The following is a 26226-nucleotide window of genomic DNA, read 5'->3' as shown; positions in this document are numbered from 1 at the left end:
TGCTGTGTGATCCCGACTTGCTTCTGCACTGACCCGATTATTGCATCGGGAAAATCTTGTTTGTCCTGCAAACAGATCTATTCGCCTAGCTCTGGCATCCATCGTGCCAGGTAAACCGATTAGGCCTCGGCCCGAGTCAAAACGCCTCCGTGCTTATAATCAGAGTGATAAGCAGCTTTAATCACTGTAAGAAGGAGAATATTGTTAAATTTTTAAGGAGTTTACATGAATTTGGATTCAACTTCATCTCAAAAACTTGAACTGTCAAGTTGTGAGATTTGATCAAATATAAACCTCCCTAAGTTTCCTTTCATGACCGATGTGGGATTGCATTTCCCATTGACTTTTTATTCCCAACAAATACAAGTTCGAGTTTCGAAGAAAAATAACTTTTAATTCTCAATTTTTTAGATTATCACAATTTTACCCACGTGGGTTTGCTCAGTGGTTTAGGTTTGTTCCTCTTGCTAGTTCTTTAAGTAAGATTTCACAAATGAGTGTGATTGTATATGGGCCAGGACCAGTCTTATGGGCTTGGAATTGTATCCAATGGCTGAGCCTGAAGAAAGTGGGGGCAGATAGATTCAACTATGGGCTTCACAGAAGGTCCACGTTGTCCCATGACTGGCATTACTGTACTGGCCTTCTGGCACATTGCATTGTTTGTGATTTGCGGGTGGACAGAAAGCCCATCGGTCCTAATTACAACTCGCTTCAATTTTATCGGATGTCTTCTCGACGAAACCGAAACCAAAAGAAGAACGTGATTTAGTTAGTCATGATTTACGGATACAGAACTGATCTGAAATCTCAAGCCTGATTAAATGACAGGCCGGCTTGATAGCAGGGGCGAAGCTAGGATTTCCATTCGGGGGGATAAACTCATACTTTTGGGGTAAAATTTAAAAAATTTAAATTTCAGGGGGGCAAAATACTAATTTTACATAAAAAAACTCATAATTTTGAGGTAAACTTGAAAAAAATCAAAGTTCAGGGAGGGCAATTGCCACCCCTGCGATAACATTGGCTCCGCCCTGCTTGGTAGTAACTAGGTGGGCGTTCATATATATGTCTTATTAAGCAGTTCAGAACCATATATGGGTTTTGGCCCAATTTGGTTTCCTAGTTTAATTAAAATCACGTGTTTTACGAAGATCTAATAATTTGTGATTAATAATTAAATAACTGTTATATTCAGTTATCCCAAAAAGGCGACAACATAAAATTCGGTACTAGACCACCGCTTCAATTTAGGAAAATACCGTAATCATAACAAACGAGACTTAAACCGAACTTATGTCCCACTTATATATGTCGGAGCCTTTTTTTGAATTTCTCTCCACTTTAAAAGTTAATTTCTGACTGTGCTTTAATCATTAGGAATTATTGCTAGACTCGGCACGAAGAGCTTAATTCAAACTTGTATCCAATTTTCAGTAGAGAATTAATTTTAAATTATGATTAGTCTTGCAGCGCGTGTTACTGCATTTGGTCAACATTTTCTACCTCCTTTTCAGACGTAATTTCATCATTCGCATCCGTTTGATTCCCCCCCCCCCCCCTCACACGAGCTGATAATCGAGCATGCTCTTTTGCCACCATATGAAGCAAAACTTGCATGAGAATGCCCTTTCACGAGTCACATATTTACACACGCATATATTTTCCGATAAAATCAATCAGAAATTGTTGCTTATTTTAGGAGTATCAATAATATTTCATGTCAATATAATTAACTACTATAGACGATGCCAAAATCATAATGTTTAAGTGCAAATTAAACCAATTGGAGAGAGATGTTGCAGTTTAATTAATACTACGAAGCAACCCGCGCGACGTGAGTCGGATTTTTTTTTCAATCTTTTGATTTATCATATTAGATAATATAATAATTGATATAGCATATAATGGAAATTGGTAAAACTACTTATATGTAAAAATTACGAACTCTCAATTGATAATATAATACGATTCACATTTTCTAAACAAAATCATTCTAATAATATATCATGCGGTATAGAACCTGACATTTCCCCTCCAATTTAGAAAAAAATGATTATAATATAGTAGACCTTAAGTGGGTTCGATAATTTTAAGCGATGAATTTTACTTGTAATTCATGTGTTTGAAATTCATTATGAGCATCTCTTAAGTAGGCCAGGTAATTTTAAACGACAAACTTTACTTGCAATCCACGTGTTTGAAATTCATTAGTCATGGTCAAGTTATTGCACAAGTAAGGATTAATTTCAATAGTCATAGACTGGCGTAACCTTACGTTACACCACAGAAGATTATAACATATATATCGTCACCAAAAATAGACTAATTAAATCAATCGGAATCTATTAGATTGAATCTTATGAATGGAGAAAATTCAAAATTAAAAGTCCAGTCAAAACCTATTAGACTTTAAATATCATGCGGTGAAAATTTAAAAAAAAATATATATATATATATATATATATATATTACTTTATTCTAAGAAAATGTTACAATTAATTCTTTTTTAAAAGAGGGTGTTGGGTCCCAGCGAGTGGAAAAACCGCCCCACTCGCCATCAAAAAGCAAAATGGGACCCATAATCATTGTTGAGATAATTGGTTTTGTATAAATCAACAAATTTTAAATTTAATTTTTTTCGATTATAATGGAGATTCATGAATTTAGTGCAATAAAATACAAATTTTAATAACTAATAAATGAACATAGATAGTCTTATCACAAATATTGAATTTGAAACATCTTGATTATCATATGAGAGTTCTATTACACTACACCCTCATATTTTAAATTCGGCTTTTGATATAGGCATTTCTGTCCTTTAATTATTTTCACTTTTTTTATACTTTTACTAGAGTCACCTCAAATCCATGTAAGTAAATTCACAATCATATCGGAGTCGTGTTGATTGAGTTCGACCTCTTACACAAAGGAGCGTAGATATATATAAATTTTGTTTTTGTGTTTGTTTTTTTGTGAGTATTAGTGAATTCATAATGTCGATCGAGAAGAATATTTGGTGATATTCTTAATTTTCCCCAGAAATTTTAAAAAATAGAAAACGATGAAATAAACCTAATATTATATGAGATGGAGTTGTCGTTTTAATAGGTTTCGGAAAAAGACAGTTCAAGAAAGAGACAAAGCCCATCCTTAAGTTTAATTAATAACAATAATTAGAGGCAAAAATTAAATGATAAAATTCCACTGCATGCCTTAAGGAAAAGCATGGATGGAGTTGGGGAGCAGAGCTGATGCCTGTGCTAAGACATCATTAATTACATGTCGGCCAAACTTAATCCCTATCTTAAGCACTTACTTAAGACCTTCCAATATTTAATTAAAATTTGGAGATTCGAGCACTGGCCTAACTTCGTTTTTGTTAAGACAATGATACTGAGCAAAATCAAACAGGCGGTTGGGTTGTCGGAGACTTCTAAATGGCATTCTAACAAGACATAAGCTCAGGATCTTTATTTGGATAAAGTGTCTTCGATTAGATCTAACCCCTAACTAGGAACAAACACGATTGCCTTCCCCCCTCCCTTCTTATCGGACTACCAGACCGGCGCGTGAATTTAATATAAGGAATATGAGAAAAAAGATAAAATAAAAAATAAAAGAAAGTTTCACTTTTAAAATTAAATTCAAAATTTATTTTGATTTCAACGCTATATATACCTTTTGCTTGTTGATGATTGGACTTTTTTTTAGTTGGCATGGCGAAAATTTAATTATTTTTTCCTCAAGGTGATTTCCACGGAGAAGGGGACATTTGAAAATGATTGAGTGCATAATCTAACCTCAGAGAAAAAATATGAGTATTTTTTTTATAAGATTATAAGGCAGACACGTGAATTTAATATAAGTGATATGATATAAAAGGACTCATGAGGAAGTCTCACTTTTAGAATTAAATCCAAAATTTATTAGATCCAGCGCTAAATATACCCTTTTCTTGCCGCTAGGAGTATCTTAGTTTATTATCACGGTGGAAATATTTGTTTTGACATTTGAGAGCGATTGAGCATACGAACCCTAAAGCTAGCTCTCTAGCCTATGATTGAATCCTTTCATGTACTACTACTATAAGGACTTATGCTCCACCTACAAAGTCTATGAGTTCAGACACAAAAATTCAAGTTGGATAGATGGTAAAAATTAGAATTCATATCTACAGGTAAAAAATAATTACTTGAGTAACTTGATAGTTTGGAGTTCTTGTGCAAAATCGCAAAGTAAAAATTACTGTTCAATTGAACGTATCCGAATTACAGCTAACTATCTAAATATCATTATATATTACGTTTCAACTTCTGTGCACAGTTATGCCTACTTAAAAATATTGATGGATGATATGCTAATAGGGTTAACAGCCGGTTTTTTTGCCCTCGATAGGTCGGTTATTAAGCCCGTCGGCATCAACTGGAGATAATTGATTAGGGCTGTCTCCTAAACAAGCATGAAGAAAACTCAGTCGCGGCCAGTGTTCACGGAGTAAATGGGGATATGATGAGTGAAGCAAAGACAATGAAAGATGAGAGAAAGTCAAGAAAGGAGAGATTGCTTTCCGAAAAGATTTTGTGTCTCTCAACTGAAAGTGAAACGGAAAACAAAACGGAAATTTAAGTTCCTTTTTATTTTCGAATTAAGTAGAGTTGAGTCTTAATTTTAATTATATTATAATAATTTTATTGTTGAATTATAAGAAAAAATATGAAAAAGTAATGAATAGTTAAGAGAAAGTAATGAGTGTATTGTTGAATTGAAAATAAATAGAATTAAATAAAATAGAATTCAAATTCAAATTCAAATTCAAATCGATTTGTGAAATCAATTAAGCAGGTTTCCAAATATTTCTCGATTGTTGTTTCGCTCTCAATAGCATTATCTCATTATTGTCAATTATCATAATCTATAGGAATTTATTAATGATAACTCCCATTTTCCTAAGGGGGAGCTTGTCAAAATCAAATTAATCGACTCGCAGGCTCTGTCCGGGGCTGTTCTCGTTCCAAATTCAATTTCAATTGTGTTAAATATGCCCTTATTTCAAACCACACCAACCACCCCACACAAAAAAAAAAAAAACCCACCCAGGTAAGAAGATATGCCATTAATCGGTTAAATTAATATTCTTAATTAACAAAGACTACATGCACAAAATGTAATATGTTCCTTTGCTTAAATTAATTTTGCCACGCTTTATTCTCGGATGGGTCACGATCGAGAAGGACTAACACAATATTAACCACCAATAAATGGAAATAATTGCTTTCTTATATATACATAGACATGCATTAGTAAGACCAATAGCCGTGCTATGCGGGTTATGATCGGACAAAAATATAAATTACAAACACTATGAAAGATTGAAAAAAGAATGTTATTCATTTAAAAACTAAGTAAAAATTAATAATTAAAAAAAGAGAAAGTTGTGAGAGGGAGAGAAAAGAGAGGTCATGTCAGTTTTTTTTTTTGGGGGTAGGGAGAGAGGTCATGGGAGTTGGAGAGAAAAAGAAGAGAAAGGGAGAGAGAATTGCGAAAGAATGAGTAATGAGAGATTATAGGAAATGTTGAAATTTCTAATATATTCCTTAATTTAATGACACATAATATTCAAGTTATTTTTCAATTAATAATAGCGGCAAGAGAATGTTATATTATTCTCCAGTACAAATAATATAGATATCTAATGTTTTTAGGATTTCCGCCCATCATATAAAAAAATCCACATTTTCCACTAAATGGTTCATAATATGCAAACATATTGAGAATATATTTGAAGAAAATTTTCTAATTAGAGAAGTTACCGAGAAAAAAAGTAGCGATCTTAAAATGCACATAATTTGAGGTGGCATTGCTAGAAGTTATGTGATCCTAAAGCGTTAGTTCGAACTTTTGTTATTTAACTTGAAAATTTTTGGTTATGAGGGAGGTTTATAGTCTAATACAAAAATAGAAATAGTAACTTAAAAATAAAACGAGATGAATTGACTAGTGGTACTTATGAGAGCATGGAGTGATGATCCGACGGTATATAACATATTCACGGTGGATATTTGCACTTAATTTCCATTGACGTGTACACGTATTGATCAATAATATTGCGAACAGAACTAAAAGTGGGCGACCTATGCTCTTAGAGGTTTCTATATTAGAGGGGGGATTTTGAAATTTTTTAATGATAGAAAAGGAACATTAGACATCGAAGGGTACCCCAAGCATAAATCTTGAGGTGATAGCTTGTTGGTGGTTGCAGAAACTAAAACGGGCCTCAGTAAAAGCTACTAGCGGATGAAGGAAGAGTTGGGGGGGCCTCCCATGGAAAGTCCACCAATTTTCTAGAATCCACGTGCCTCTGCCCTTACAAAATTTCGTATACATAATCATATAATATATATAATAGTATATGTACATATATACATATGGCTCATCAGATATATATATATATATATATATTATCATCTAGTACTCATGCCATAGCGCTTCATCTTATATAAAGAGTCTCATTTACGTGAATATGATATCAATCTACCAAAATATAATACGTTCCAAGTTAATTAGGGAAGTTTTTATATATAGTAGTTAATTAATGTACAATATTCTTCTATGTATGATTGTCAGTAGTTATCAGATCAAGCGGAATGGTCCACACCAATTTTTTAAAGCTAACTCGAAAACCATTTTAAATGACTAAGAGAAGCTAGCTTAAAAGCATATAATTATTTTAATTTTTCTTTTTTATAATAAGGGATGTCTATGTACATAGTAAATAGATAAAGAAAGGGAAATTAGTGGGACATAAATGTCATTATAGCTAGTACCAAGCCTCTAATAGTTTGATTTTAGGTGAGAGTGTATATTATTATATTACACAATATTTTCTCATTATCCTGAATTTTGAGATTCTCAATTGATATATTATGGCTAATGGTAGCCATGAAATTTCACCTAAAATTTTTAGTAAGAGATTAAACTACAAAAAAGTGAATACAGTGTAATGTCACACATTTTTATCTAGTAATTAAAATATTTAATTAGATTTGATTCTTGTTATTAGACTGCTTGTACGTTTATTGGTTATTAAAATTTCTATATTATTGTATTATTTCCGTTCACCTTATATAATCGAAACAAGAGCAAATTGTGCCATGCAATAATAATAAGACATGACACGTGGCATGTCGTGTTTATCAAGGAAATGGCATGTGACCGTGGGCTTTGACAATTAAGGATGCTAGTAAAACTCACGTCCATGTCCATGAGATGGAGATAGTATTACATGAACTCAGTGCACCACCTCGTCTGTGGAGTAACCATTCAATGGATGCCACTTGTCAAGCTTTTTCCAAATTAGTCCCTAGACTTTTGACTTTTTCAATTAAATGTTCGAATAAAGAAAGAACTCTCTATCAGACTCTAATATCAAATTGGAAAATGCGAAATAACAAGAGCAAGAAACTTGATGAAATTATGTTCAGATGCTCTTATACTAATTTCACAGAAATATTGGATGTACCGTTCATAAATAAAGGTATTGATCATTGTAGAGAATAACTCGTAAAATCGTATTTTATTTTCAAACTCTTTTGTACCCACCAAATCTTGTATGTTTGCTTGTCCTAACTCAAGTTGCATGTTATTTTGAGTAAACTGTTTTAACTCAAGTGTGAGATAGTTTTTGAAGGACAAGACTTCATTTTTTAGTTCAATTATGGTTCTTAAGTTGCTAAAATGAAACTCATTCAATGAATCAATCACATTTTCAATACTTGAATTCACAGACCCAAAATTTATATAGCGAGCCAAGGACCTCGTAGAGATTGTGCTCTTTCTTTTCTTTCTTGCCTTACCTTTCTTACTTTTTCGAACTCGTTTGAGTAGAAGGATGGAACCACGGATCCGAGACTGGATTTGCCTTTGAGGAAGAACTCCTCAAATTCACTATGTATTAGAGTTAATTCCTCTAAATTTAAAGGAAGACGATCTATCTTTTCAGATAATATCTACCTTATCGCTTAAGGAAATTAATTGATTCGATATAAAATTAAGTAATCCTACAACGGGATCTCTGACTTCTCTACACTCAGGACTAGGACAACATTCTGACATAGCCTGCCAGAATTTCTACTTCGGAATTTGCGAAGTACCGTGCCCAAGCACCAGATGATTGAAGCCGGAATAATACTTGATTATTCAAATGCTTTGCTCTTATGATAAAATTTTTAGTTTCAATTGCTACTTGGAAATATTTTATATTCTTTTGATCACATTGTGCTAGTGTAGCACTCAGATGTTCCCTTAGACTAGACTCGAGAGAAATTCCCTTCAACCAGTCACAGGTATAAGGCATAAACGATGGAATCATTTATAATCTATACTTTAGTTTGAAGCTTCAGGGTCCACTAATCTTCCGCTTCTTCCTCATGTCTGTCACCGGCATTGGAGGTTCTTCTATGCCATAATTGCCTCACTCACTCAAGAGGGCTTACTAGTATTCCTCACAATATCAGAACATTTTGAGATCATAAAGGTATATGGGAGATGAGAGGATTTTTGAAACACACTGATGTTATTAGCACGCTTACTTTTCGCCATGCCTCCCCGAACTAGAAAGAAAGAGCATGTATTTATACACCGCCGGTGTCCTTTGCACTATTAGCCAGCTCATGCTTAACTATCACAACACAACACACCATACGTCTTATGATTACAATATGACGTAAGAAAAAGTGCACACCGATACAATAATGAAGAGCAATAGAGCATCGAATGCTCTTCTGCTTATTATTCAATACATGCTTAGCTATTATTGCCAGACAAGGTTCCATTATTGTTGTCTTCCACTATTGGGAAATATATTCGCTTTTGGTAATGTCATGGCTGACGTTTCATTGAGGCATCAAGGCTTAGGCTTTATGGTCTTTTGGGCCTGGATCCTATTGAAATGCTTGTCTCGAGCCTATGCAATTTTCTTCCGGAGCTTGAAAGTCTTGTGATCTTCAATTCCAAACTTCAATGCCAGAATTTTAGGAGCAAGTCCTCTACGTCATTTCAATGGGTTCTGGCCACTCTGTCATTTGAGTATGCCACTAATTTGGCTGCGATTGAGGTTGTAATACTTTCGTCACACAAAACTAAGTACTCTCTTTGTTTGGAGAGTAGGTTTTCTAAAACAGCCTTTAAACACTTTATTTGCACAATCTTCTGCTTGAGCTTGTGGGCTTGATAGGAATTTCAGTAGGTTTCTTCCGTGACTTCTGAATATAGATGGAGTTGTTGCGGGGACAATTTTATAGCTTGCACAAGATTGATATCCTAGTACTGATAAGGATTATAGATTTGCTATCTCGCTTATTCTTTGTTGGTACTGCTAATCAAAGCCGTCACATAACTTAGGGAGCACCCAGGCAACACAATGCACTCCTGACTGGAGTAGACAACTGTGTATACAATTCATAGTCAGATCTATAGATCTAAATTAGCCTGCCAGGCCTTCCTCTATGAAAGGGAGACCTTGATTAATCAAGAGGCAACCAAACCTTACTTTTAGCCATTCCCCTACCTCTTCACAAGCAATCACCGGTTCCAGGAAATGAGTTTCTTGAATTTTTAAATCCTCGTGATCTACTTATTTTTCGTGAAACAACCCATTGAATTTACAGGGGAATAAGACGTTTAACTTCTTGCAGGACGCGTTGCCTCTGAGAGTACTTCTTGAGCAACCCTTCCTCTTCCACCTCGCGAATATAAAGCCACCATTCCAACAGTTTGATACTACAAAAGGGTTCATTCATAAAATATTCAATTTGGTTGAAGTCCTTTTTAATTATTCCTCCTTTTAATCCAAAAGACATTAGTGTTGAATCTTTAGAAACTCCGAAGTTTCTAAGGTCAGGATTAAAGTCTAAATAGTATCCTTGATAGTCTCCTGGAATTTCTTCTTCTTCATGGCCTTGGCCATGAACCCTCTCGGGTTTTTCATGGCTTTCACCATCAGTCATTTCTAGTTTTTCAAGGCTTCCGCACTTAGATCCCCATCTTGTAGGAATTATGGGTTCGTTCATATGGAAACTAGGAGAAGCGAAATGTTTGACCTTGTAGCCAAACTTTTTGGATGTTCCCCTAATAGATCCAAATTTTCATTGGTCTTGGGCATCATAGCATGGGCCATTAGCTCATCAAGGAGATTACACTCCTTTTTCGGGAATTTCTTTCTCAATCTCCTCTTTCGAGGATTATCCTCATAACTAGTAGTCTGGTGATCATTGTTCCTGATGACACTGGCACATGTCTCTGGCTCGTGTCCTTGAGGACAACAAGGATTTACTCATTTTGAAGGTTTAGGAATTGTAATTTCCTCGCCTATGTCGTTCCTAGCCTTTTTGGCTTCCTTGTTTCGGATGACCTTCATGTTCCTTCCGTCATGGTTCTTGCTCCTCGGGCAAGCATAATGTCCTAGCTTGAGACATTTCCAACACATCACTCCAGGCGCTCCCTTTTGAGGACCAAGGCCCTGAGAGCCCTCGATTCTTCTCTTCTTCTTAGGACATTATAGGTAGGAGAGTCCCACTTCTTGCATTCCCAAGATGCCCTTTTTCTCAGGTTGGTCATGGGATCCATTTGCAAGACAATATAATTCATGCGAGAGAGAGTTAGCTATTCCATTTTTCTCGGAAAGAATATGTTCAAAATAAAATTTGTAATAGCTAAACCATTCTTGTAATCTTAGAAGCCTGGTTTGTCTGGCTTCCTTTAGATTCTGGTTTATGAATTTTTGACATACAATGAGTTGGTTCTTACCTTGAACTTTTTAGGGGCAAGGAAAATAATGAAAGCTTTTATTTCATTTTTCAAAGCAAAGTACTTCCTTTTCATGAATTGGGCAGTTTAACTCATACTCACCAGACCAATATTGACAAACATGTTCAAGTTTTCTTTGTTTTATTTTCAAAACTGCTCTTCAAAACTCGTTGAAACATCGACCTCCAGGACTAACTCATCAGTATTTGAGGGTAAAGCTAAAGGTGGTAAGTTTTTCACATTTTCTTTTACCTTCTTTATTGCTTGAGTATCATCATCTTCTCAAAACCAGCTTACCTTGCTAGAAGTATTTTTAGACAGTCTAGTAAGATGTTTGGAAAGATCTTTCACGAACTTTCTAGCATAGTTAGTAGTTCCACAAAATCTCTGAACTTGTTTTCTATCTTGAAGTTCATTAGAAAAGTTTATAATACTTTCGGCGATATGACTTTGTAGACGAATTTTTCCTTTCTCTACTTCCATACCAAAAAGGTTTGCCTTTTTCTTGAACCATTCTATCTTTCTTTCAGATAGAATTATGCCTTCATTTTTGAATGTCACTTGTTCTAAGTGATTCATGTGTTTTTCTTCATCGTAACTGAAGACTAACACATCGTATATGTAAACTGTGCAGAATTTCTTGAAATGTTTGAATGTATTATCCATCTTGCGCTGGAAAATACCCAGAGCATTCTTCTATTCGAACGATATGACTTTCCATTCATACATTCCTCGTGGGTGCATTGAATGCTGTCAATGAGATAGACTTCTTCCATTTTAACCTTCCAATATCCACTCTTTAAATCAAATTTAGAGAAAATGGAAGGTTTGTTTAAGACTTATCCTGTCAATGAGATCTCCTGCAGTAAGAATCTTGTAGCCATTGTCCTTAGTTACTTTGTTGAGCTGACGATAATATATAACCATCCGAGCTTTTCCCCTGACCTGTTCTTCATGGTTTATCGCCATAAAGGCTGGACTAGAATGAGGACCGAAGTTGTCCCTTATCAAGCCTTTTGAGACCAATTCAGGAATTTGTTTTCCAAAATCATCGACCATCTCTTCTGTACAGGTAATGCTTCTTGATCTGATAATAGTACTTGGATCTTTCAACTCGAGTCTGGCTTTGAGGTTGTTTAGAATCCTTAACTTCAGTGGATCCTCACTAAAGTTATCTGCCAGCTTCACGAAAAACTTATCACATCTAGTTCCTTGTAAGTTGCACTCTTTGTGATAGAAACATGTCTTTCTATCACCTCTTGCTTAATCATATCTTCATACCATAAGGTATCATTTGGAGATTTTTCAAGGACCCCATGTCAACTAACACATCTAGAGCATATGGATAATACTCGAGAAATTTATATTCCATGAGCACATAGGTTCTTACTCCAGTCACCCAAGTACTAAACGTAGTTGGTTTAGATGCCATCTTAGGTGGTTCCACTAATTCCTAGATTTCGTATAGGTATCGACCTCTTCTTTACAATTTCTTCAATTACCTTTACTGCATTAGAAATATGTCTGAGTATGAGGATTTGCTTAGCTCTTGCTTTTTTGTCTTCTTCTGCATACACAGGTAAACTTATCGGTTTGTAGCCAATGGTTGTTCTGTTCGTGGATCTTAAGTCCACAAAGTGTCTTGCTGACTCTTCTCCTGGATCATTACTAGGTACTAATAAAGTGAGCTCTGAATTATACCCTTCGTGTAGGATTGCACTTTAATGCAGACTGACAGGCAATTGATTAGAATTTCTCAAATTTATTAAAGAAGAAATTGGATCTAACATGGGGGTTCTAGCCTAGGTTGAGCGTGATCCTTCTTCCACTTTGGTGAATTTGAGATGCAGTGATTGCACGAGAGGAACTGCTAGGTTATGTCATTACCCCGTTTCTTGGCCATGTCAATTCTAGGGGATTTACCTCATTTCCAGTGGAATTGTATGTAATTGTTGGAACCTTCCTCAAATAATTCTGTTATCTTTGTGATATGCTTCACACCTGGGTTAGTTGTATTTACCAATCTATAGATAATCCTAGTATGATAAGCCATGAACTTGGCTTCGGAGTTCATCATGTCCATCTTTAAAAATTTAATCCTTAAGGTAATAGAATTTCCCAAACACTTGTTGCTCAAAGCCATCAAATAATTTGGATGAGCTTGAAACCATACAGGGCCATGAGCAACATTGGCCTGTATCGCTAATATTAGCCAGTTCTTGAAATCGTTTTGTCTTTTATCTAAAACAGCTACTATCATAGGACTGTCTGCCGGTAGGTGAAACAATAGCACTAGTCCTACTTGGATTAACCCAATATGAATGTAGCTAAACACACATTTTTCTTTCTCATAGTTTCTTTTATTTTAGCTATATCAATCAAGGGTACATCCCGCATTTCTACCTCAGTACTAGAAACCTGCGAAGTTACTTCTGACTGTGAGACATCCAGTACAGACTTAAATTCAAACCTTAAAATCTTATAAATAGATTTGATGTCTATATCTCGGCAACTTCCATTCAAATACAGATTCATATGGATCTTCGTATTGGAATGATTCATCCATTACTGGAGCAAAATTGATTGGAAACAACTCTTCATCCATGTGCATCATAAACATTGATGCAGTCCACAAATCTGAATCTTCCAAGGAATCAGTTTCGTATTCAAAGACTACTTCATAAATAGATTCAACTTCAGGATCTAGGTCATAGATCTCGTTTTCTTCGACGGGTTCATAGACTAGCTCCTTATCTTGAAGAAAGATTCTTCGAAGATTTTTTCGGCGCTGATTCCTTTGAGGACATGTATAAGCTTTGTGGACTTTCGACCCACAAATCAAGCAACAAGAATTGCTGCTCAAGTGTTTTCCATTGGGACATTTTGGTTCTCTACCATGCTTCTTCTTGAATGCTTCGATACACTCTTTGTCCCTTAGGTTGGTTTTTTTCCTTATAAACATTGAAGGTCTATCAGGCTTAAACGACCTTTTCCTTTTGGGTTGAAACACCTTCGTCCTCTTGTATCCTACGATCCTTCTTTTGGGCTTACGAGGACGATGTTTAGATTTCCTAGACATGTTATGCGTGTTGAAACCATACCTTCCTGGAACGTATTCGATCTGGAAACAACAACCCTTGTTCAAGTAAGGAAGCTTCTTAGTGGCTTCTTTCACTTGCAATTCTATGCATCCTTTGCCCATAGTGTATTTGACCGCTTGAATTCTTCCACCAAGGCCATTAACTATCATGTCTTCGTTGAGGAGTAGATCAAAGGCTTTCTTAGCTACGTTTGGCCATGGTTCTGGTAGCTTAGCAAAAAATATTATGAGATGAACATTTACAATGCTACATCCAGATTGTAGTAGAATGACTGAAATTCACATGCATAGTTATCAAACCAACACATATCACATATTTGTAACTTCATCAGAGCATTCAAGGATTGCTCTGCTTATAGCATTCTACTATTACAGTAGAAAGAGAGAATTCACAGAATTCACTTTTCAAGGCATTAGCCACAATAGCCAGAACTCCATCTGAAGTGAGTTCTCGGTCTAGGTGCTCCTTTATTTCTGTACGCTCTAACAAGCTTTTTCAGAATTTTTGAACATTATCGACTAACGTAGCGGCTGCTTGATAGCCAGTTGCCTTGGCTGTCATCCGAATTAGAGTGAGCCACTCATTGATCCTCTTGGATGCGTACTCTTCACAATCAAGATCTAGAAAAGCACCAGGACTTACTATCGGCCTTAGAGGATTATCCCTCGGAGCAAACTCAGTCTTCGTTCTATAGGGATAATTAGGCTGATGCATGGCCCTTTTGATGGTAAGAAGTTCATTGAATGTCTTATCATCAATGTTGATAGGGTCTTCTTCCACCAATCCCAGGGATCTCCTGAGATCTTGTGCCAGATTACTTGAAGTATTTGCTGCCCCTTCATTATTTTTCGCTGGATCAAGGATGTATGGAGTCTTGGCCTTTTGCCAAGCTTTCTCCAGTTCCCACTCTCGCTCAGAAAGTTTGATTCCTTTCTAGCTTTTCTTGTCTTTTTCCACAACATCAAGTCGATTGGTTACCAACGTGTCAATTTCTTTTTCTAAAGCCTTTCTTCCTTTTGGGTTCTCATCAAGCTTCATATTATCAATTCTATCAATAAGCAGTCTTACATCCTTATAGTATTCTTCAAACTAGCTTTCATCCATTTCTTTCTTTTTTATCAGAGTTGTCATTTTTAGAAAAACCCTTATTATTAATCAAAATCTACAAACAAGCTATTCACAAAGGCAACTTCTTCCTCACTATCTAAAAGATGACTTTGACTCTAAATCTCCGTTCATGGATTCTTCGGATGCTACTGAATCGACTTCTTCTTCAACTTGTTCACTATCATCAGTTTCAGGTTCTCCCAGTACATGCTACTACATGCGATCTTCAAGGCTACATTCTATTTCGTTTTCACAAAAATAATTATATAAAATCCTAGACACTTCGTGGTCTTTTAAACTCAACGCTGCTACTCTCATATATGCAATTTGTGCATTTTTCATGCATTCTACGTCCTCATAGTTCATTTGCACAATAGAAGCATTGTCACCATAACAACTACACACAATACCAAACTTATAATAGATATAATCTAACATATGGCTTAACATGTGATATGGAGGTATCTATCAACTCATGAAACTTTCAAAGGAATTTTATGAAATTATCTTTCTTTTGTTCTTCCAATACCTGAAATACTCTTTCTAGATCAAGATAGTGGAGTTAACTTTGTCCCAAAGTATCCAACTTGGTCCTTTCCTAAACAGTCCTGTAAAAGTACAAGTATAAGAACAAAATCCTTGATTTTTTTGGATGATTGAAATTAAATCTAACAAAGATTTAAGGTATTCTATATTATCTCTTATTAACTTAGTGAGGAATACTATGTCTATTCCAGCATTCATGAAAGGGTATACTCGCAGATGTTTAAACAGAGGATTCATAAACTAAAATGGGCTTAATTGAAACAAACTGAAAACTATCAGGGATTAAACTGAAATTTTTGACTTCCTTGGACTATTCTTGCAATTAAGTCTAGAGTGAACCCAATTCACCTAATATTTTTTTCCCTAAGATGACATGAAAAATTTTAAAAATCATGCATGAGAGAGAGAGAGAGAGAGAGAGAAACTATGGTCTATGGTAAATAGACTGGTCACTGGCTTACAATATTAAGGTCAGCACGTGAAAATATTTTTACGAGTACAAATATATATATTCACTAGAGAACAAGGGACTAGTTGCACCAAGGACGAAGAATTTCATCACTAATTGGAATTTGTTTTCCATTTTTTCCACAAGCCCATTGTCAAGATCGCTACGAGCCACTTTTTTTTTTTTTGGCTGAATAAAAATGTCAGATCGGGTTATTAGTCCGTTGTGGCTGCCTCAACTAAGGAAACCTAACAGTCACGGAATGTTCCTTTCGCCATAATTTGCTGAGACTTTAGCCAAACTTGATCACCGCAGTCCCACCAACACACTAGTGAATTAAGTCCAAGGCCCACTGAATCAAGTATTATGGGCCGGCCACTGCCATCTCATAATACACCCACATAATGACGGGCTCTACGTCCTCAGTGAGGTTCGAACTCGTGATCTTCAAGTGTAGCGCTTGATACTTAATCACTAGACCACCGTATTGATGGGATCGTTATAAGCCACTGAGTAATGTTTATGTATAGTAAAAATAATTTATTGCACTTGGAGGTCGTACACATGTGATATTTAATGAGATGTCACATGCGTACATACATATGTCTACCATTTATTGTGTAATATCAGTAATTAAGATGAGAAAATAAGAGAAAACGGATTGGATCTTGCGTTGGGTATTTCGTAACATACCAATAATCTCAGGTGTTAAAGAGCTTCCATCCTGATTTATTATTACGATCGCTATTGCACTTGGTTAGAATATTGGTTTTTCGAAAGCAATTAGGATCATAATGTATTTCAAGAAAAAAGAAAATTAGTCTTTTTTTTTGCTCAAATAAATTAGTCAAGGGATAGGTGTATGTATTAATTATGTATATATACATATATCTCTATATAGGGATATAGGCCGGCCTGAAAGACATTTCTTTTTTCCCTTGCTTTCCTACATAATTATTTCAATATTCCTCAAAGACTGCAGTCTGCTCCCGGACTTTTTGGTCAATTTGAGCCAGCAGCCAACCGGCCCATGCCACGTCATGTCCCAGCCCTGAAACATAGGGGCCCTGAAATTTGAAGATGCCCATCGAATCAATAGGACAAATGAACTCCCTGAACCCTCGCAGCTAGCCACTGAATAATTTCCTAATGAAAATTCACCTTATGAAGCCTTAAATTGCAAAATGTACTAACCTCATAAATCATATCTGTCATCGATGCGGGATACCGGACACAATACGACCGACCATGTTCTCTTTGATAATTCACGATATTGCATATAAATAATTGAATGTGTCGTTAAATCATGACTTTTATTTTATAATATACTCCGAACTACAGTTATTTTGGCTGATTCGATGACTTTTCCGTAAGGTTTGATGAATGCTTACGCATATGTCATACAATGTGACGAACCGATGCATCTGTGTAAGATCGATCTAGCGTGATAGTTTCTGATATTGTTTTATTTGTTTAAAAAAAAACAGAGAGAGAAAGAGGGATAACACATGGAGCTGAGGATTGAGAGAAATACAAGATAGGCCCCCTCTGTTAACCCAAAAGGAAACAGAGTTCTCTACTCCCCACTTGAAATCTAAACCCAATCGGGAACATTGAAGTTAAGTTTTTGGCCTCCCCCCACTCTCCCCTCTCTCTCTCTCTCTCTCTCTCTCTCTCTCTCCCCCTCAATGCATTTGTCCTCTTCATATCCAACATCACTGTTATGTTATGCACTCTCTCTCCTCACTCTTCCTCTTTCTCTCTCTAGGGTTTGGTCCACTCCTCCCCCCTCTTTATAACTCCCCATCACTTTCTGTTAAATTTATGAGTCCCTTCTGAATATATATCTCTTCTGGGAGTTGCTCTTAAGAAGCCTTCTTATTCATCATCTCCTCCTCTTCTTCTCCCGCTTCTCTCATCTTCAGCTGGTCATATATAACCTCCGTTTCCGGATTTCGCTTCGTTTTGTTTTGTCTATCATCTCGGTCCTCTTCAAAGTCATACGGAATTATATAAGCACCTCTTTGTAGGAAAATATACATAGGTATAAGAATGTCGAGCAGAAGGTCGAGGCAGTCCTCTTCTTCAGGGTCTTCGAGGATTAGTGATGATCAGATTATCGAGCTCATCTCGAAGTTACGCCAGTTTCTTCCTGAGATTCGGGATAATCGACGCTCCAATAAGGTATGATGGGCTAGATCTGTCCTTATCTTCTCTCCCATTCAATCTCGTTCACCGGGTCTCCATGTGTATACATCTAAGAAATACTGACTAACCTGGACTATACAAACAAACTGAGCCAGTGTACATTCTAAGCAAATTGATTTTCCGAAAGCAATGTGGTGCCGGTTATATATTGTCTAATTCACGAAATGAACACGATATCTTCATAGACGTGGAAGTTTGCTAAGTTAGTGCCGTAGCCAATGTAGAAAATCATGTCCGTGCATTTCTTTAGATTAGGTAGAACGGAGATCAACTGGAGCATACACACCTTCGTAAGCTTGAATGTACAGCCGAGAGCAAGACATAATATAATAGCTGATGATAACGAGTTATTTACTAATAATTTTTTTCTTTATTTTGTTTAATTCTGAAGGTATCGGCCTCGAAGGTACTGCAAGAGACGTGCAGCTACATTCGGAACCTGCACAGAGAAGTAGATGACCTCAGTGAGCGGCTGTCCCAGCTACTATCTACCATTGATGCTGATAGTCCAGAAGCTGCCATAATTAGGAGCTTAATTCAGCAATAATTTTACCCTTTTCCCTTATTCCTAAATATATATATGTGTTTGTAGTTTTCTCCGGATCCTTAATTAATGATCACTAGGGTTTTGTCGATCTCTAGATCAAACAAAACTTCAGGCTTTTGTATTATATATAAATACATACATATTTATATATAATTCCCTGTACGGACGTAATGTATGGAGTACTGTAAGTATAGTAATATTTTATGTGCAATAAAAAGGACCTTGCACCAGCAGGTTAGGTTGTCTCAAAGTCATGGATGCTCGTAGAAAAGATCAATTAATCTTTAATTTTTTTTCTTATTTCCTGAGGAAAGGAGATAAAAGGATATGGGAAGTCCCATATAGGAGAATTGAACCTTAAACCTCCTGAGTTCAGGCCGAACACGAGTGTAGCAGTTGCAATACTAAACCGCAATTCATTTTTATAAATTACGTAAGCAAATAGAATTTGCAACAACTACCTTGATCATTAAGATGAATAAATTTGTAGTTTCACGAGAAGAAAAGGAAATTTTTGCCATGGGTTGGCGGTGTAGAAATTATAAACACGTGCATGATATTAGACTTTGGTCTACTTCTCACATGCATACGATCTACTTCTCTCTCACACACATACACTTATATATGCGTCTATATAAGTACATATGCATACTATATTAATTAGTTCACCCTAATCGAAATATATGAATCTTTTAGAACATGCATCTACTTAGTCTACTTCATTAAGGTGACATAGATATATATAGTTCTAAAAATTGCACAAATATACTCTAGGTAAAGTGGTTAAATATTTAAAGAGCATATAACTGTGAGCATCCATCTTCCATAGAATCATATATATGTTTATGTTTAATTTAAGGCCTTGCTTTGCATACATTATACACATATGTGCGCGAATGTTGGACATTTGAAATTACGAGAGAAAATCTTAAAGTGTTCCTAAACTCACAATGATGTAATTAGGAAAAATCAAAGGAATTGCTACACAACCACCAACAGTTTGGCAAATTGCCTACTTGATTTAACACCTCTTTAGAGTTCGTTTAGAACTACAGTAAGAGGTTTAATAAGCGCTTTCCCACCATTTCTTTAGTAAAAGCAGTATTTAGTAAATATTTTAAAAATCATGATTTGACTAATTTTATCAGTTGCAAGCATAATTCTTTTTTAGCAGGTTGATATGTGCTTATGAAAATTAATTCTATTTATTTTCTATTTTAAGCACAATGTTAATTTCAACAGTTTTAAATTAGTGTCTCGTAGAGAAAGGGGGTGTAGTGCAGTGACTAACACCCTCATCTGGTAACCTAGAGGTTCCGAGTTCGATTTTCATCAGTGGGACTAAATGTGCCCCTTTATTTAGATTTCCTTTTCATTTCCTTGTACTAGGCCATGAGCCTTCTATTGTAACAAAAAAAAAAGTGTCTCATAAACACTTTAGTTTATTTTGAAATCAACGTTTATATTATTTTTTTGGGTAAAATCAACATTTATTTTTCAGCAATATGATATTCAGTTTGGATTCTCCTCGAGCGACATTGGATAATAGGATCAACGAAGAAGTCTTCCGAGCAGAGAATGTATTATTGCATGGACTACTGAATATTGATTTCGGAGAAAATCGAGGGGGGGGAGAGAGAGAGAGAGAGAGAGAGAGTGAGAGGGGGGAGGGCGCCGAGCGAAGGCAGATGTGAAATAATGTTTAAAGGTCGTAATTAATCTTGACAATTTTGTCGGTAAGAAGGGTTCAAAGTATGCTTAGGCGTCAGCATTAGAAAAAGTCCCCATCGCTGAAAATCAGTACTGAAATTTTGGAGACAGAGTTGATAGCTAAAAATTTGAAATTTTATGATCTTTTGTTCTACGCAAATCAGGGGAAACATGGCCAAATGACTATAAAATGATGATCCCAATAAATGTTTTTTGATCGCATCAGCGACCAAATCGAAAAGACCGCATCAACTTTTACGTGTCCCGAATAAACGTTTCGTTTAAGTATAAGTGGAAATTAGTGGGAAGATGAAAGCCTTCTGATTTTGTTGAAGTCAATTGAATCTCTCTGTGTCTCTAAACCCATAAATCTATAGTGAGCTTCCAATCCTTCCTTGGTGATAAATTTTCATGTACGAAAAATGTCAAACATGACATGTTACATCCAATTTATTATTATTTTTTCAGTCGCAAAGGAGACTCGTGAATTTAGTATAATGAATGTTTTATATCCAATTTATCAGTCATGCACCATCTGTGTCCGCGTCCCGAAGGCATACGGCTATTTATTCTCGAGATAAATGCGATGGAGGAAACAAATTATATACTAAAATGGTCCATTAGTTTCGGGCAAGAAAACGACGAACAGATGATAACCCATTAATTTCGTCGTATGATTCCTTCCAGCTCGACCTAAATTTGGGCCAGGCCCAAGATCCTACTTCTGGCTCATTATCCATCTAAATGGGCTTACTACAATAGACCCTTAACGCGGCCCAATGAACAAAAAGTCGACGGATAAGAATCGTTGCAGTTCGAATGGTTGGAAGAAAATCTGTGCTTTCATGTTCCAATTTAAGGGCAGACTCCAACTCCAAGTGTCTCTCACTGCTTATAAATCTTACTTGCCAACGAACTCTTCCTTTCCCTTAAATGCTTCTGCGTGTTACGTGGTAAATTAAGCATCGCGCTCTTATACACCATTTGAAGGACCATCTCCGTGTCCTAATCTAACACTCAAGTACTCGGAAAACCAAACTGGCAATCGCCAATCAGTCCTTGATTCGCAAGGCACCATTCAACATAGAGAACAACACAGTAGAAGTGCCCATGCATTTTTCTATGTATTGCAGCATGCCAGAAATAGGATAACAACTCAGTTGTGACAGATCATGTGGATTTTATGGATATCCTGATAACAGTTGTTGGTTCGATGGGGAAAGAGAATATGTTGCATACAAGGAAAATCCTAATTGTACAGGAATGAACGATGTGACAACCTACCGACGTGCTGAAGTTTTCATTAGGAGGAGAACAAAGAATCATCGCCGACGAATGAATGAGATAATCTGAATAACCATCCAATGTGTAATAGCTAGGAGCTTGATGAGACATTAAGCAGCTTATCTTGGGCCTCAGAATTAGCAACCCCCAGCTGAATATGATTGTCAGATTTCCTAAAATGTCACTTAGTGGCTTGTTATTTTCCAATGTTGTTAATAGTTCCAAAAGAATAGATGCGGAAATAATGTATGGATGGGATGTGAAGTGAGGTTTTTCCCATTTTGGCACAGATTAGTTGTATCATATTGCTTTAGCCAAGCCACCTGCCTCCTCTTTTGGGAGATTTGATCTTTACTAATTGGCATCACATAGAAATTACACCAGTCTTAATCTATTTTGCACAATTAAGAAGTTGATCAGTCAACATCAGCGCGATCAATCATTCACATCTGCTCAATCAATCACTGACTAGTAGAAGGTCGATCGGAGCCCACCATTGCATTGGTAGTAGAATAGAGCCACCATAAGTTCGTCTCGTTGTACTTTCTTGAACAAGGTCGATCGGAGCCAACCATTGCATTGGTGGCTTGCTCTAGTTACAACACTGTAGGATATTTTGACAATGGGCATAGCGATCTGTTTCATGTTGAGAAATTTTTTTTTAAAAAGAGTTAAATTCCATGTCTGAAAAACTGAAAATAAAATATCTGAATATATAAAAAGATTTAATCCATCATTCTATTAGCTCGAACTTTTGGATAGACGTAAGTCCAACTGTGTGCTAGCTTGTATTTACAATGAAAATCATCATCTACATGCTAAAAGAAGTCTCCGCGTCATTCGACTACAATTGGATCATATTTGTAACTCATAAGGGAGTGGAATCGAATCAAATATGTCTATTACTTCTTATAACACTCTGAAATTGCGTTTCATTACGACAAGGTCCGGTGTCAAGAGCTTGAGGTGGTTGCTTAGACATCCTAGATAAGAATTTCCCTTTCGTAGTTCTTCTTAGACAGGAGTCGTTCGCGGATTCGATTGTACTATGTGGAGTTCTTTGTATATCTAGTTGGTGCTGTGGTGATGTATAATTTGTCCACCGACCCAAAACTCCATCTGGTGAAAGAGGAAATAAAATTGCGTTCACTTTCCCTTGACATATCTGAGTATATACAAATAAACTGATAGATTGCGTTCTTTCAGATTAAATATTCATATATTTTAGCTCATATTTGGACCCGATTGAGTATCGAAACGCAGGCAAAAATGAATTTCCGGGACAAACATGGAGCCTATGCTGAGCCTTGGCCAACAAAAAGCATAGATATGGAATTCCAAATGCGCTGCTATCTGGCAGCAAAGTCCCTCAAAACCTGAATTGCCAATTTGTACTCTAAATCATTAAGGTGATGAACATTGGGAATCTTGAATTTGTAAAAGAAGAGCAAGAAAACAAGACACATTGATTGAATCTTCCCTTCAATTCAAACGTATTGCAATTGCAGACTCTTTGCCTGTACAACAACATAAGAAAACTCAAAGACAACATTGTCTTTGTAATATTTGCCTTCGACAAATCAAAAACAACACAAAGGGCACCTCACAAGCCCATTCTCATTGCAGTCAGGGCATCTCTGGAACCCAAACTGATCACTCTCCCCATGCCCTCCTTTACTATTCTCACACTCATCACCAACTCCTCCTCCTTTGATCAGTTCGTCGTGGTAAATCTTGCAACTCCCCGAACATGTCTCACAAGGCACGAACCTGACATCCCCGCAGGCCTCGCAGTCCCCGTTGCTGTCTTGATCCCCCACCATCTCGCAGCCTTCGAGCTCCTTCTCGAGCCGCCCTTCCTCGTGCAGCCTCCGGATCTCCTCCACCCCCCCAATGTACTTCTCCCCGAGGAACACCCTCGGGAGGAGGGCAGTACCACTGCAGGGGAACCGCTCTCCCAGCAGCACCTTCAGCTCCTCCTTGAACCCTGAGTGCATCGACGCGTCCCTCTCGTCAACCCGGACTCCAGCCCCCTTCAGGATGAGCCTCACACTGCAGCAGTCCTCGTAGGTCTTCCTCACCCCTCGAAGGCTTGTAAAATAAAGCACCACTCGCTCTTTTCGGATTGGTTTGGGCGATTTATGACCATTCAGGGGAGACAGGCGATACGGTGAGAGCGTTTCAAGTGACTTCCTAAAGGAAGATATCTCTGTGGGATCGAAGTCAGAGCCGTCCAACTTGAAATTCTCGTGAATAGGACTCATGACGGCATCGGAGGAAACGCTACGGAAATGGTTAGGGGACCAGAAGGGGCTGATATCCTCAAGGCCCTTCATCAGCTCCCGGACATCAATCCTCTCCGGCTCTCCCTCGGGCGTCCTGGTGGGTGTTTTTGGGATCTTCTGCTCGATCATATTCGACCACGTCTTGGCCTCGACTATTCCCTCTAGGAACTGCTCCTTCCCGCTCTTCCCATTACAGTTCTTCAGATCAACACCACCTTTATTTTTAACAAAATCAAAATCCAAGTGGCTGGCATCACTTAGACTCGTCGATAGGTCGAGCTTGAGAGAGCCCAACGTAGAGGAGGTGAGAGCCACCAAGTGGAAGCTCTCGCTCTTGGCCTGTTCCAATTGGTGCTCCAGCTGCACCGAGTAGCTCCGGCGGACCGGCGTGTATTGTGCCTTGCAGCGCTCGCACCGCTTCTGCTTTGACCCTGCACAGCCCATCGCACAGAACTGAAAGCCCGAAACAAAGTCCCAGAACAATGAGTTCCTGGAAAACAGTTTCCCCAAAGCTTTCAGAAAATTGCTTCCCCGTGTTTTAGAGAAGGATCATAGTATGGATAAAAAAGGCAGCTTTATCATATAAAAGGGCATTTCTTGAACGAGCTGAGAGGGAAGAAGAAGAAGAAGCAGAAAGCTCTGCTCAGAAACTGATGGGAGCTTTGTGCAGAAACTGAAGGCGGCTTTAATGAAGGCTCAGTTGAGGGGAATTACAATAATGATTTACAGACAAGACAGAGACAGATGTCCTCCCAAACGCGTAAAAATTAACATCTGAAACAATCAACGATCTGAAAAAGAGCACGGAGGGTCGAAGGATTGCAGTCTTTAGAGAAAATGGGATAGACCCAGTTGAAATGTTGAGGGGGGAATTAGGGAGCTAAGGATGAAAGGAGATGACTTTGGATGGTCATTGAGAATTTGGAGATTCGCCCTGAATATTGATATGATTGCGCGGCGCCACCCCTTTGCAATCTATAGAGAATTGTGAGAGGTGCAAATGGGATGGGAGGACGTGGGAGAGAGGATCGAGATCATAATTGAAATTGAAAGGGGGAAATTGTCGAATATTTATGGAAGAGTTAAAGAGGTTTTTTTTTATTATAAATGAGGTTTATAAGTAAAATATAATGAAATAAAAATCATAATAATTAATAAGAGGGTGCAAATAATCTCACAATAAATATTTAATATATAATTCTCGATTAGCAATCGAAAGTGTGTGTTATTATGCGGTACCTTCTTTTGATGAGTTACGGAAGTTTGGTTCAGTCAAGAAATTGAAATTGACATGGGTCTATTTTTTCTTTCATCATGTGTATCATGATAGTCATAATGTGGGGAGAAGAAAAAAAGAATAATTAGAGTCATAATCCATAGAAAACGTTTTGCCGATTACAAGAAAGAAATAACATAAAAGAAGGGGGTCAAATAAATTGAGTCCGTCATTGTGGATGACATCACCCATGCCACCTGTCAATAAAAGTAGCAAACTTTCTGCTTGTGGACAAAATAGAGGCCAAAAAAGGTGAAGCCCCGAGGGCATGAATCTCACACAAAATAATTGATTTCTAATTATGAAAATAAATTTTCGTTTTGGGTTCTTATATTTTATTGAGCTAACATAATATTACCTAGAATAATTTAAATGGAACTGTCTATTATATAGTATTTCAAATCTTCTCAAGGTTTTTGCCATCTAGACTAGGTCTTATTGGATTTGAAAATTTTAATTTCAATAACCATAAATTCTCACGCACCTAAAGTTAATTGGGTATCATCGGCTTTTATGGATGATTATGCAGGGTCAATTTTCTCTAAAATTTGCAAAATATCTTTCTGGGTAAGAGAGAGGATAATAAGTAAGCAAGCAATTTCTTGATGATAGTCTTGGATTTAATTTATTTAAGGAACATCTCATCAAGCTTTTCAGCAGAAAGTAGCTCAAATAGAAAAAGCTATCTCAAGTTTTGACAAGGATTGGACTAGCTCCATTTTTACAGATAATAGTGCATGCGTCCATAATTCACGTGTGATAAGTTGTTATTGTTAGCCAAAAGCGAATCGAGATGATAACTGATAATTATTTCTCTTCTTTACTATAGTCATAGCCTTGCAAGAGTTGAAAATCAGCATATAGATTTAATGTGAAAATGAAAATGGATGTCTAAGTTATTCAAT

The 26226-nt window shown here is 36.8% G+C and overlaps 2 protein-coding genes across 2 annotated transcripts; one reads left to right on the top strand and one right to left on the bottom strand.

Annotated features, from left to right (window-relative positions):
- The first annotated feature begins 17718 nt into the window (after positions 1 to 17718).
- Positions 17719 to 19016, top strand: LOC116194993 (transcription factor PRE5-like). Its single transcript, XM_031523937.1, has 2 exons — positions 17719 to 18195; positions 18611 to 19016. The coding sequence occupies exons 1-2, from the start codon at positions 18064 to 18066 to the stop codon at positions 18764 to 18766; spliced, it is 288 nt and encodes a 95-aa protein (XP_031379797.1). The 5' UTR covers positions 17719 to 18063; the 3' UTR covers positions 18767 to 19016.
- A 4186-nt stretch (positions 19017 to 23202) lies between these two features.
- Positions 23203 to 25085, bottom strand: LOC116197799 (uncharacterized protein At3g28850-like). Its single transcript, XM_031528048.1, has one exon. It carries the CDS (start codon positions 24487 to 24489, stop codon positions 23341 to 23343), a length of 1149 nt encoding a protein of 382 aa, XP_031383908.1. The 5' UTR covers positions 24490 to 25085; the 3' UTR covers positions 23203 to 23340.
- Positions 25086 to 26226: the final 1141 nt, after the last annotated feature.

The sequence above is a fragment of the Punica granatum genome, chromosome 2 (genome assembly GCF_007655135.1).
Source record: "Punica granatum isolate Tunisia-2019 chromosome 2, ASM765513v2, whole genome shotgun sequence".
Lineage (NCBI taxonomy): Eukaryota > Viridiplantae > Streptophyta > Magnoliopsida > Myrtales > Lythraceae > Punica > Punica granatum.
Note: the sequence above shows the minus strand (reverse complement) of the source record. Positions and strands in the feature narration are given on the sequence as shown.

Bases quoted from the DNA above. Each gene is read 5' to 3' on its own strand.
- LOC116197799 (XM_031528048.1), bottom strand. From the start codon at position 24,489: ATGGGCTGTGCAGGGTCAAAGCAGAAGCGGTGCGAGCGCTGCAAGGCA.
- LOC116194993 (XM_031523937.1), top strand. From the start codon at position 18,064: ATGTCGAGCAGAAGGTCGAGGCAGTCCTCTTCTTCAGGGTCTTCGAGG. The intron at 18,196-18,610 runs GTATGATGGGCT...TTAATTCTGAAG, and splicing joins ATAATCGACGCTCCAATAAG to GTATCGGCCTCGAAGGTACT.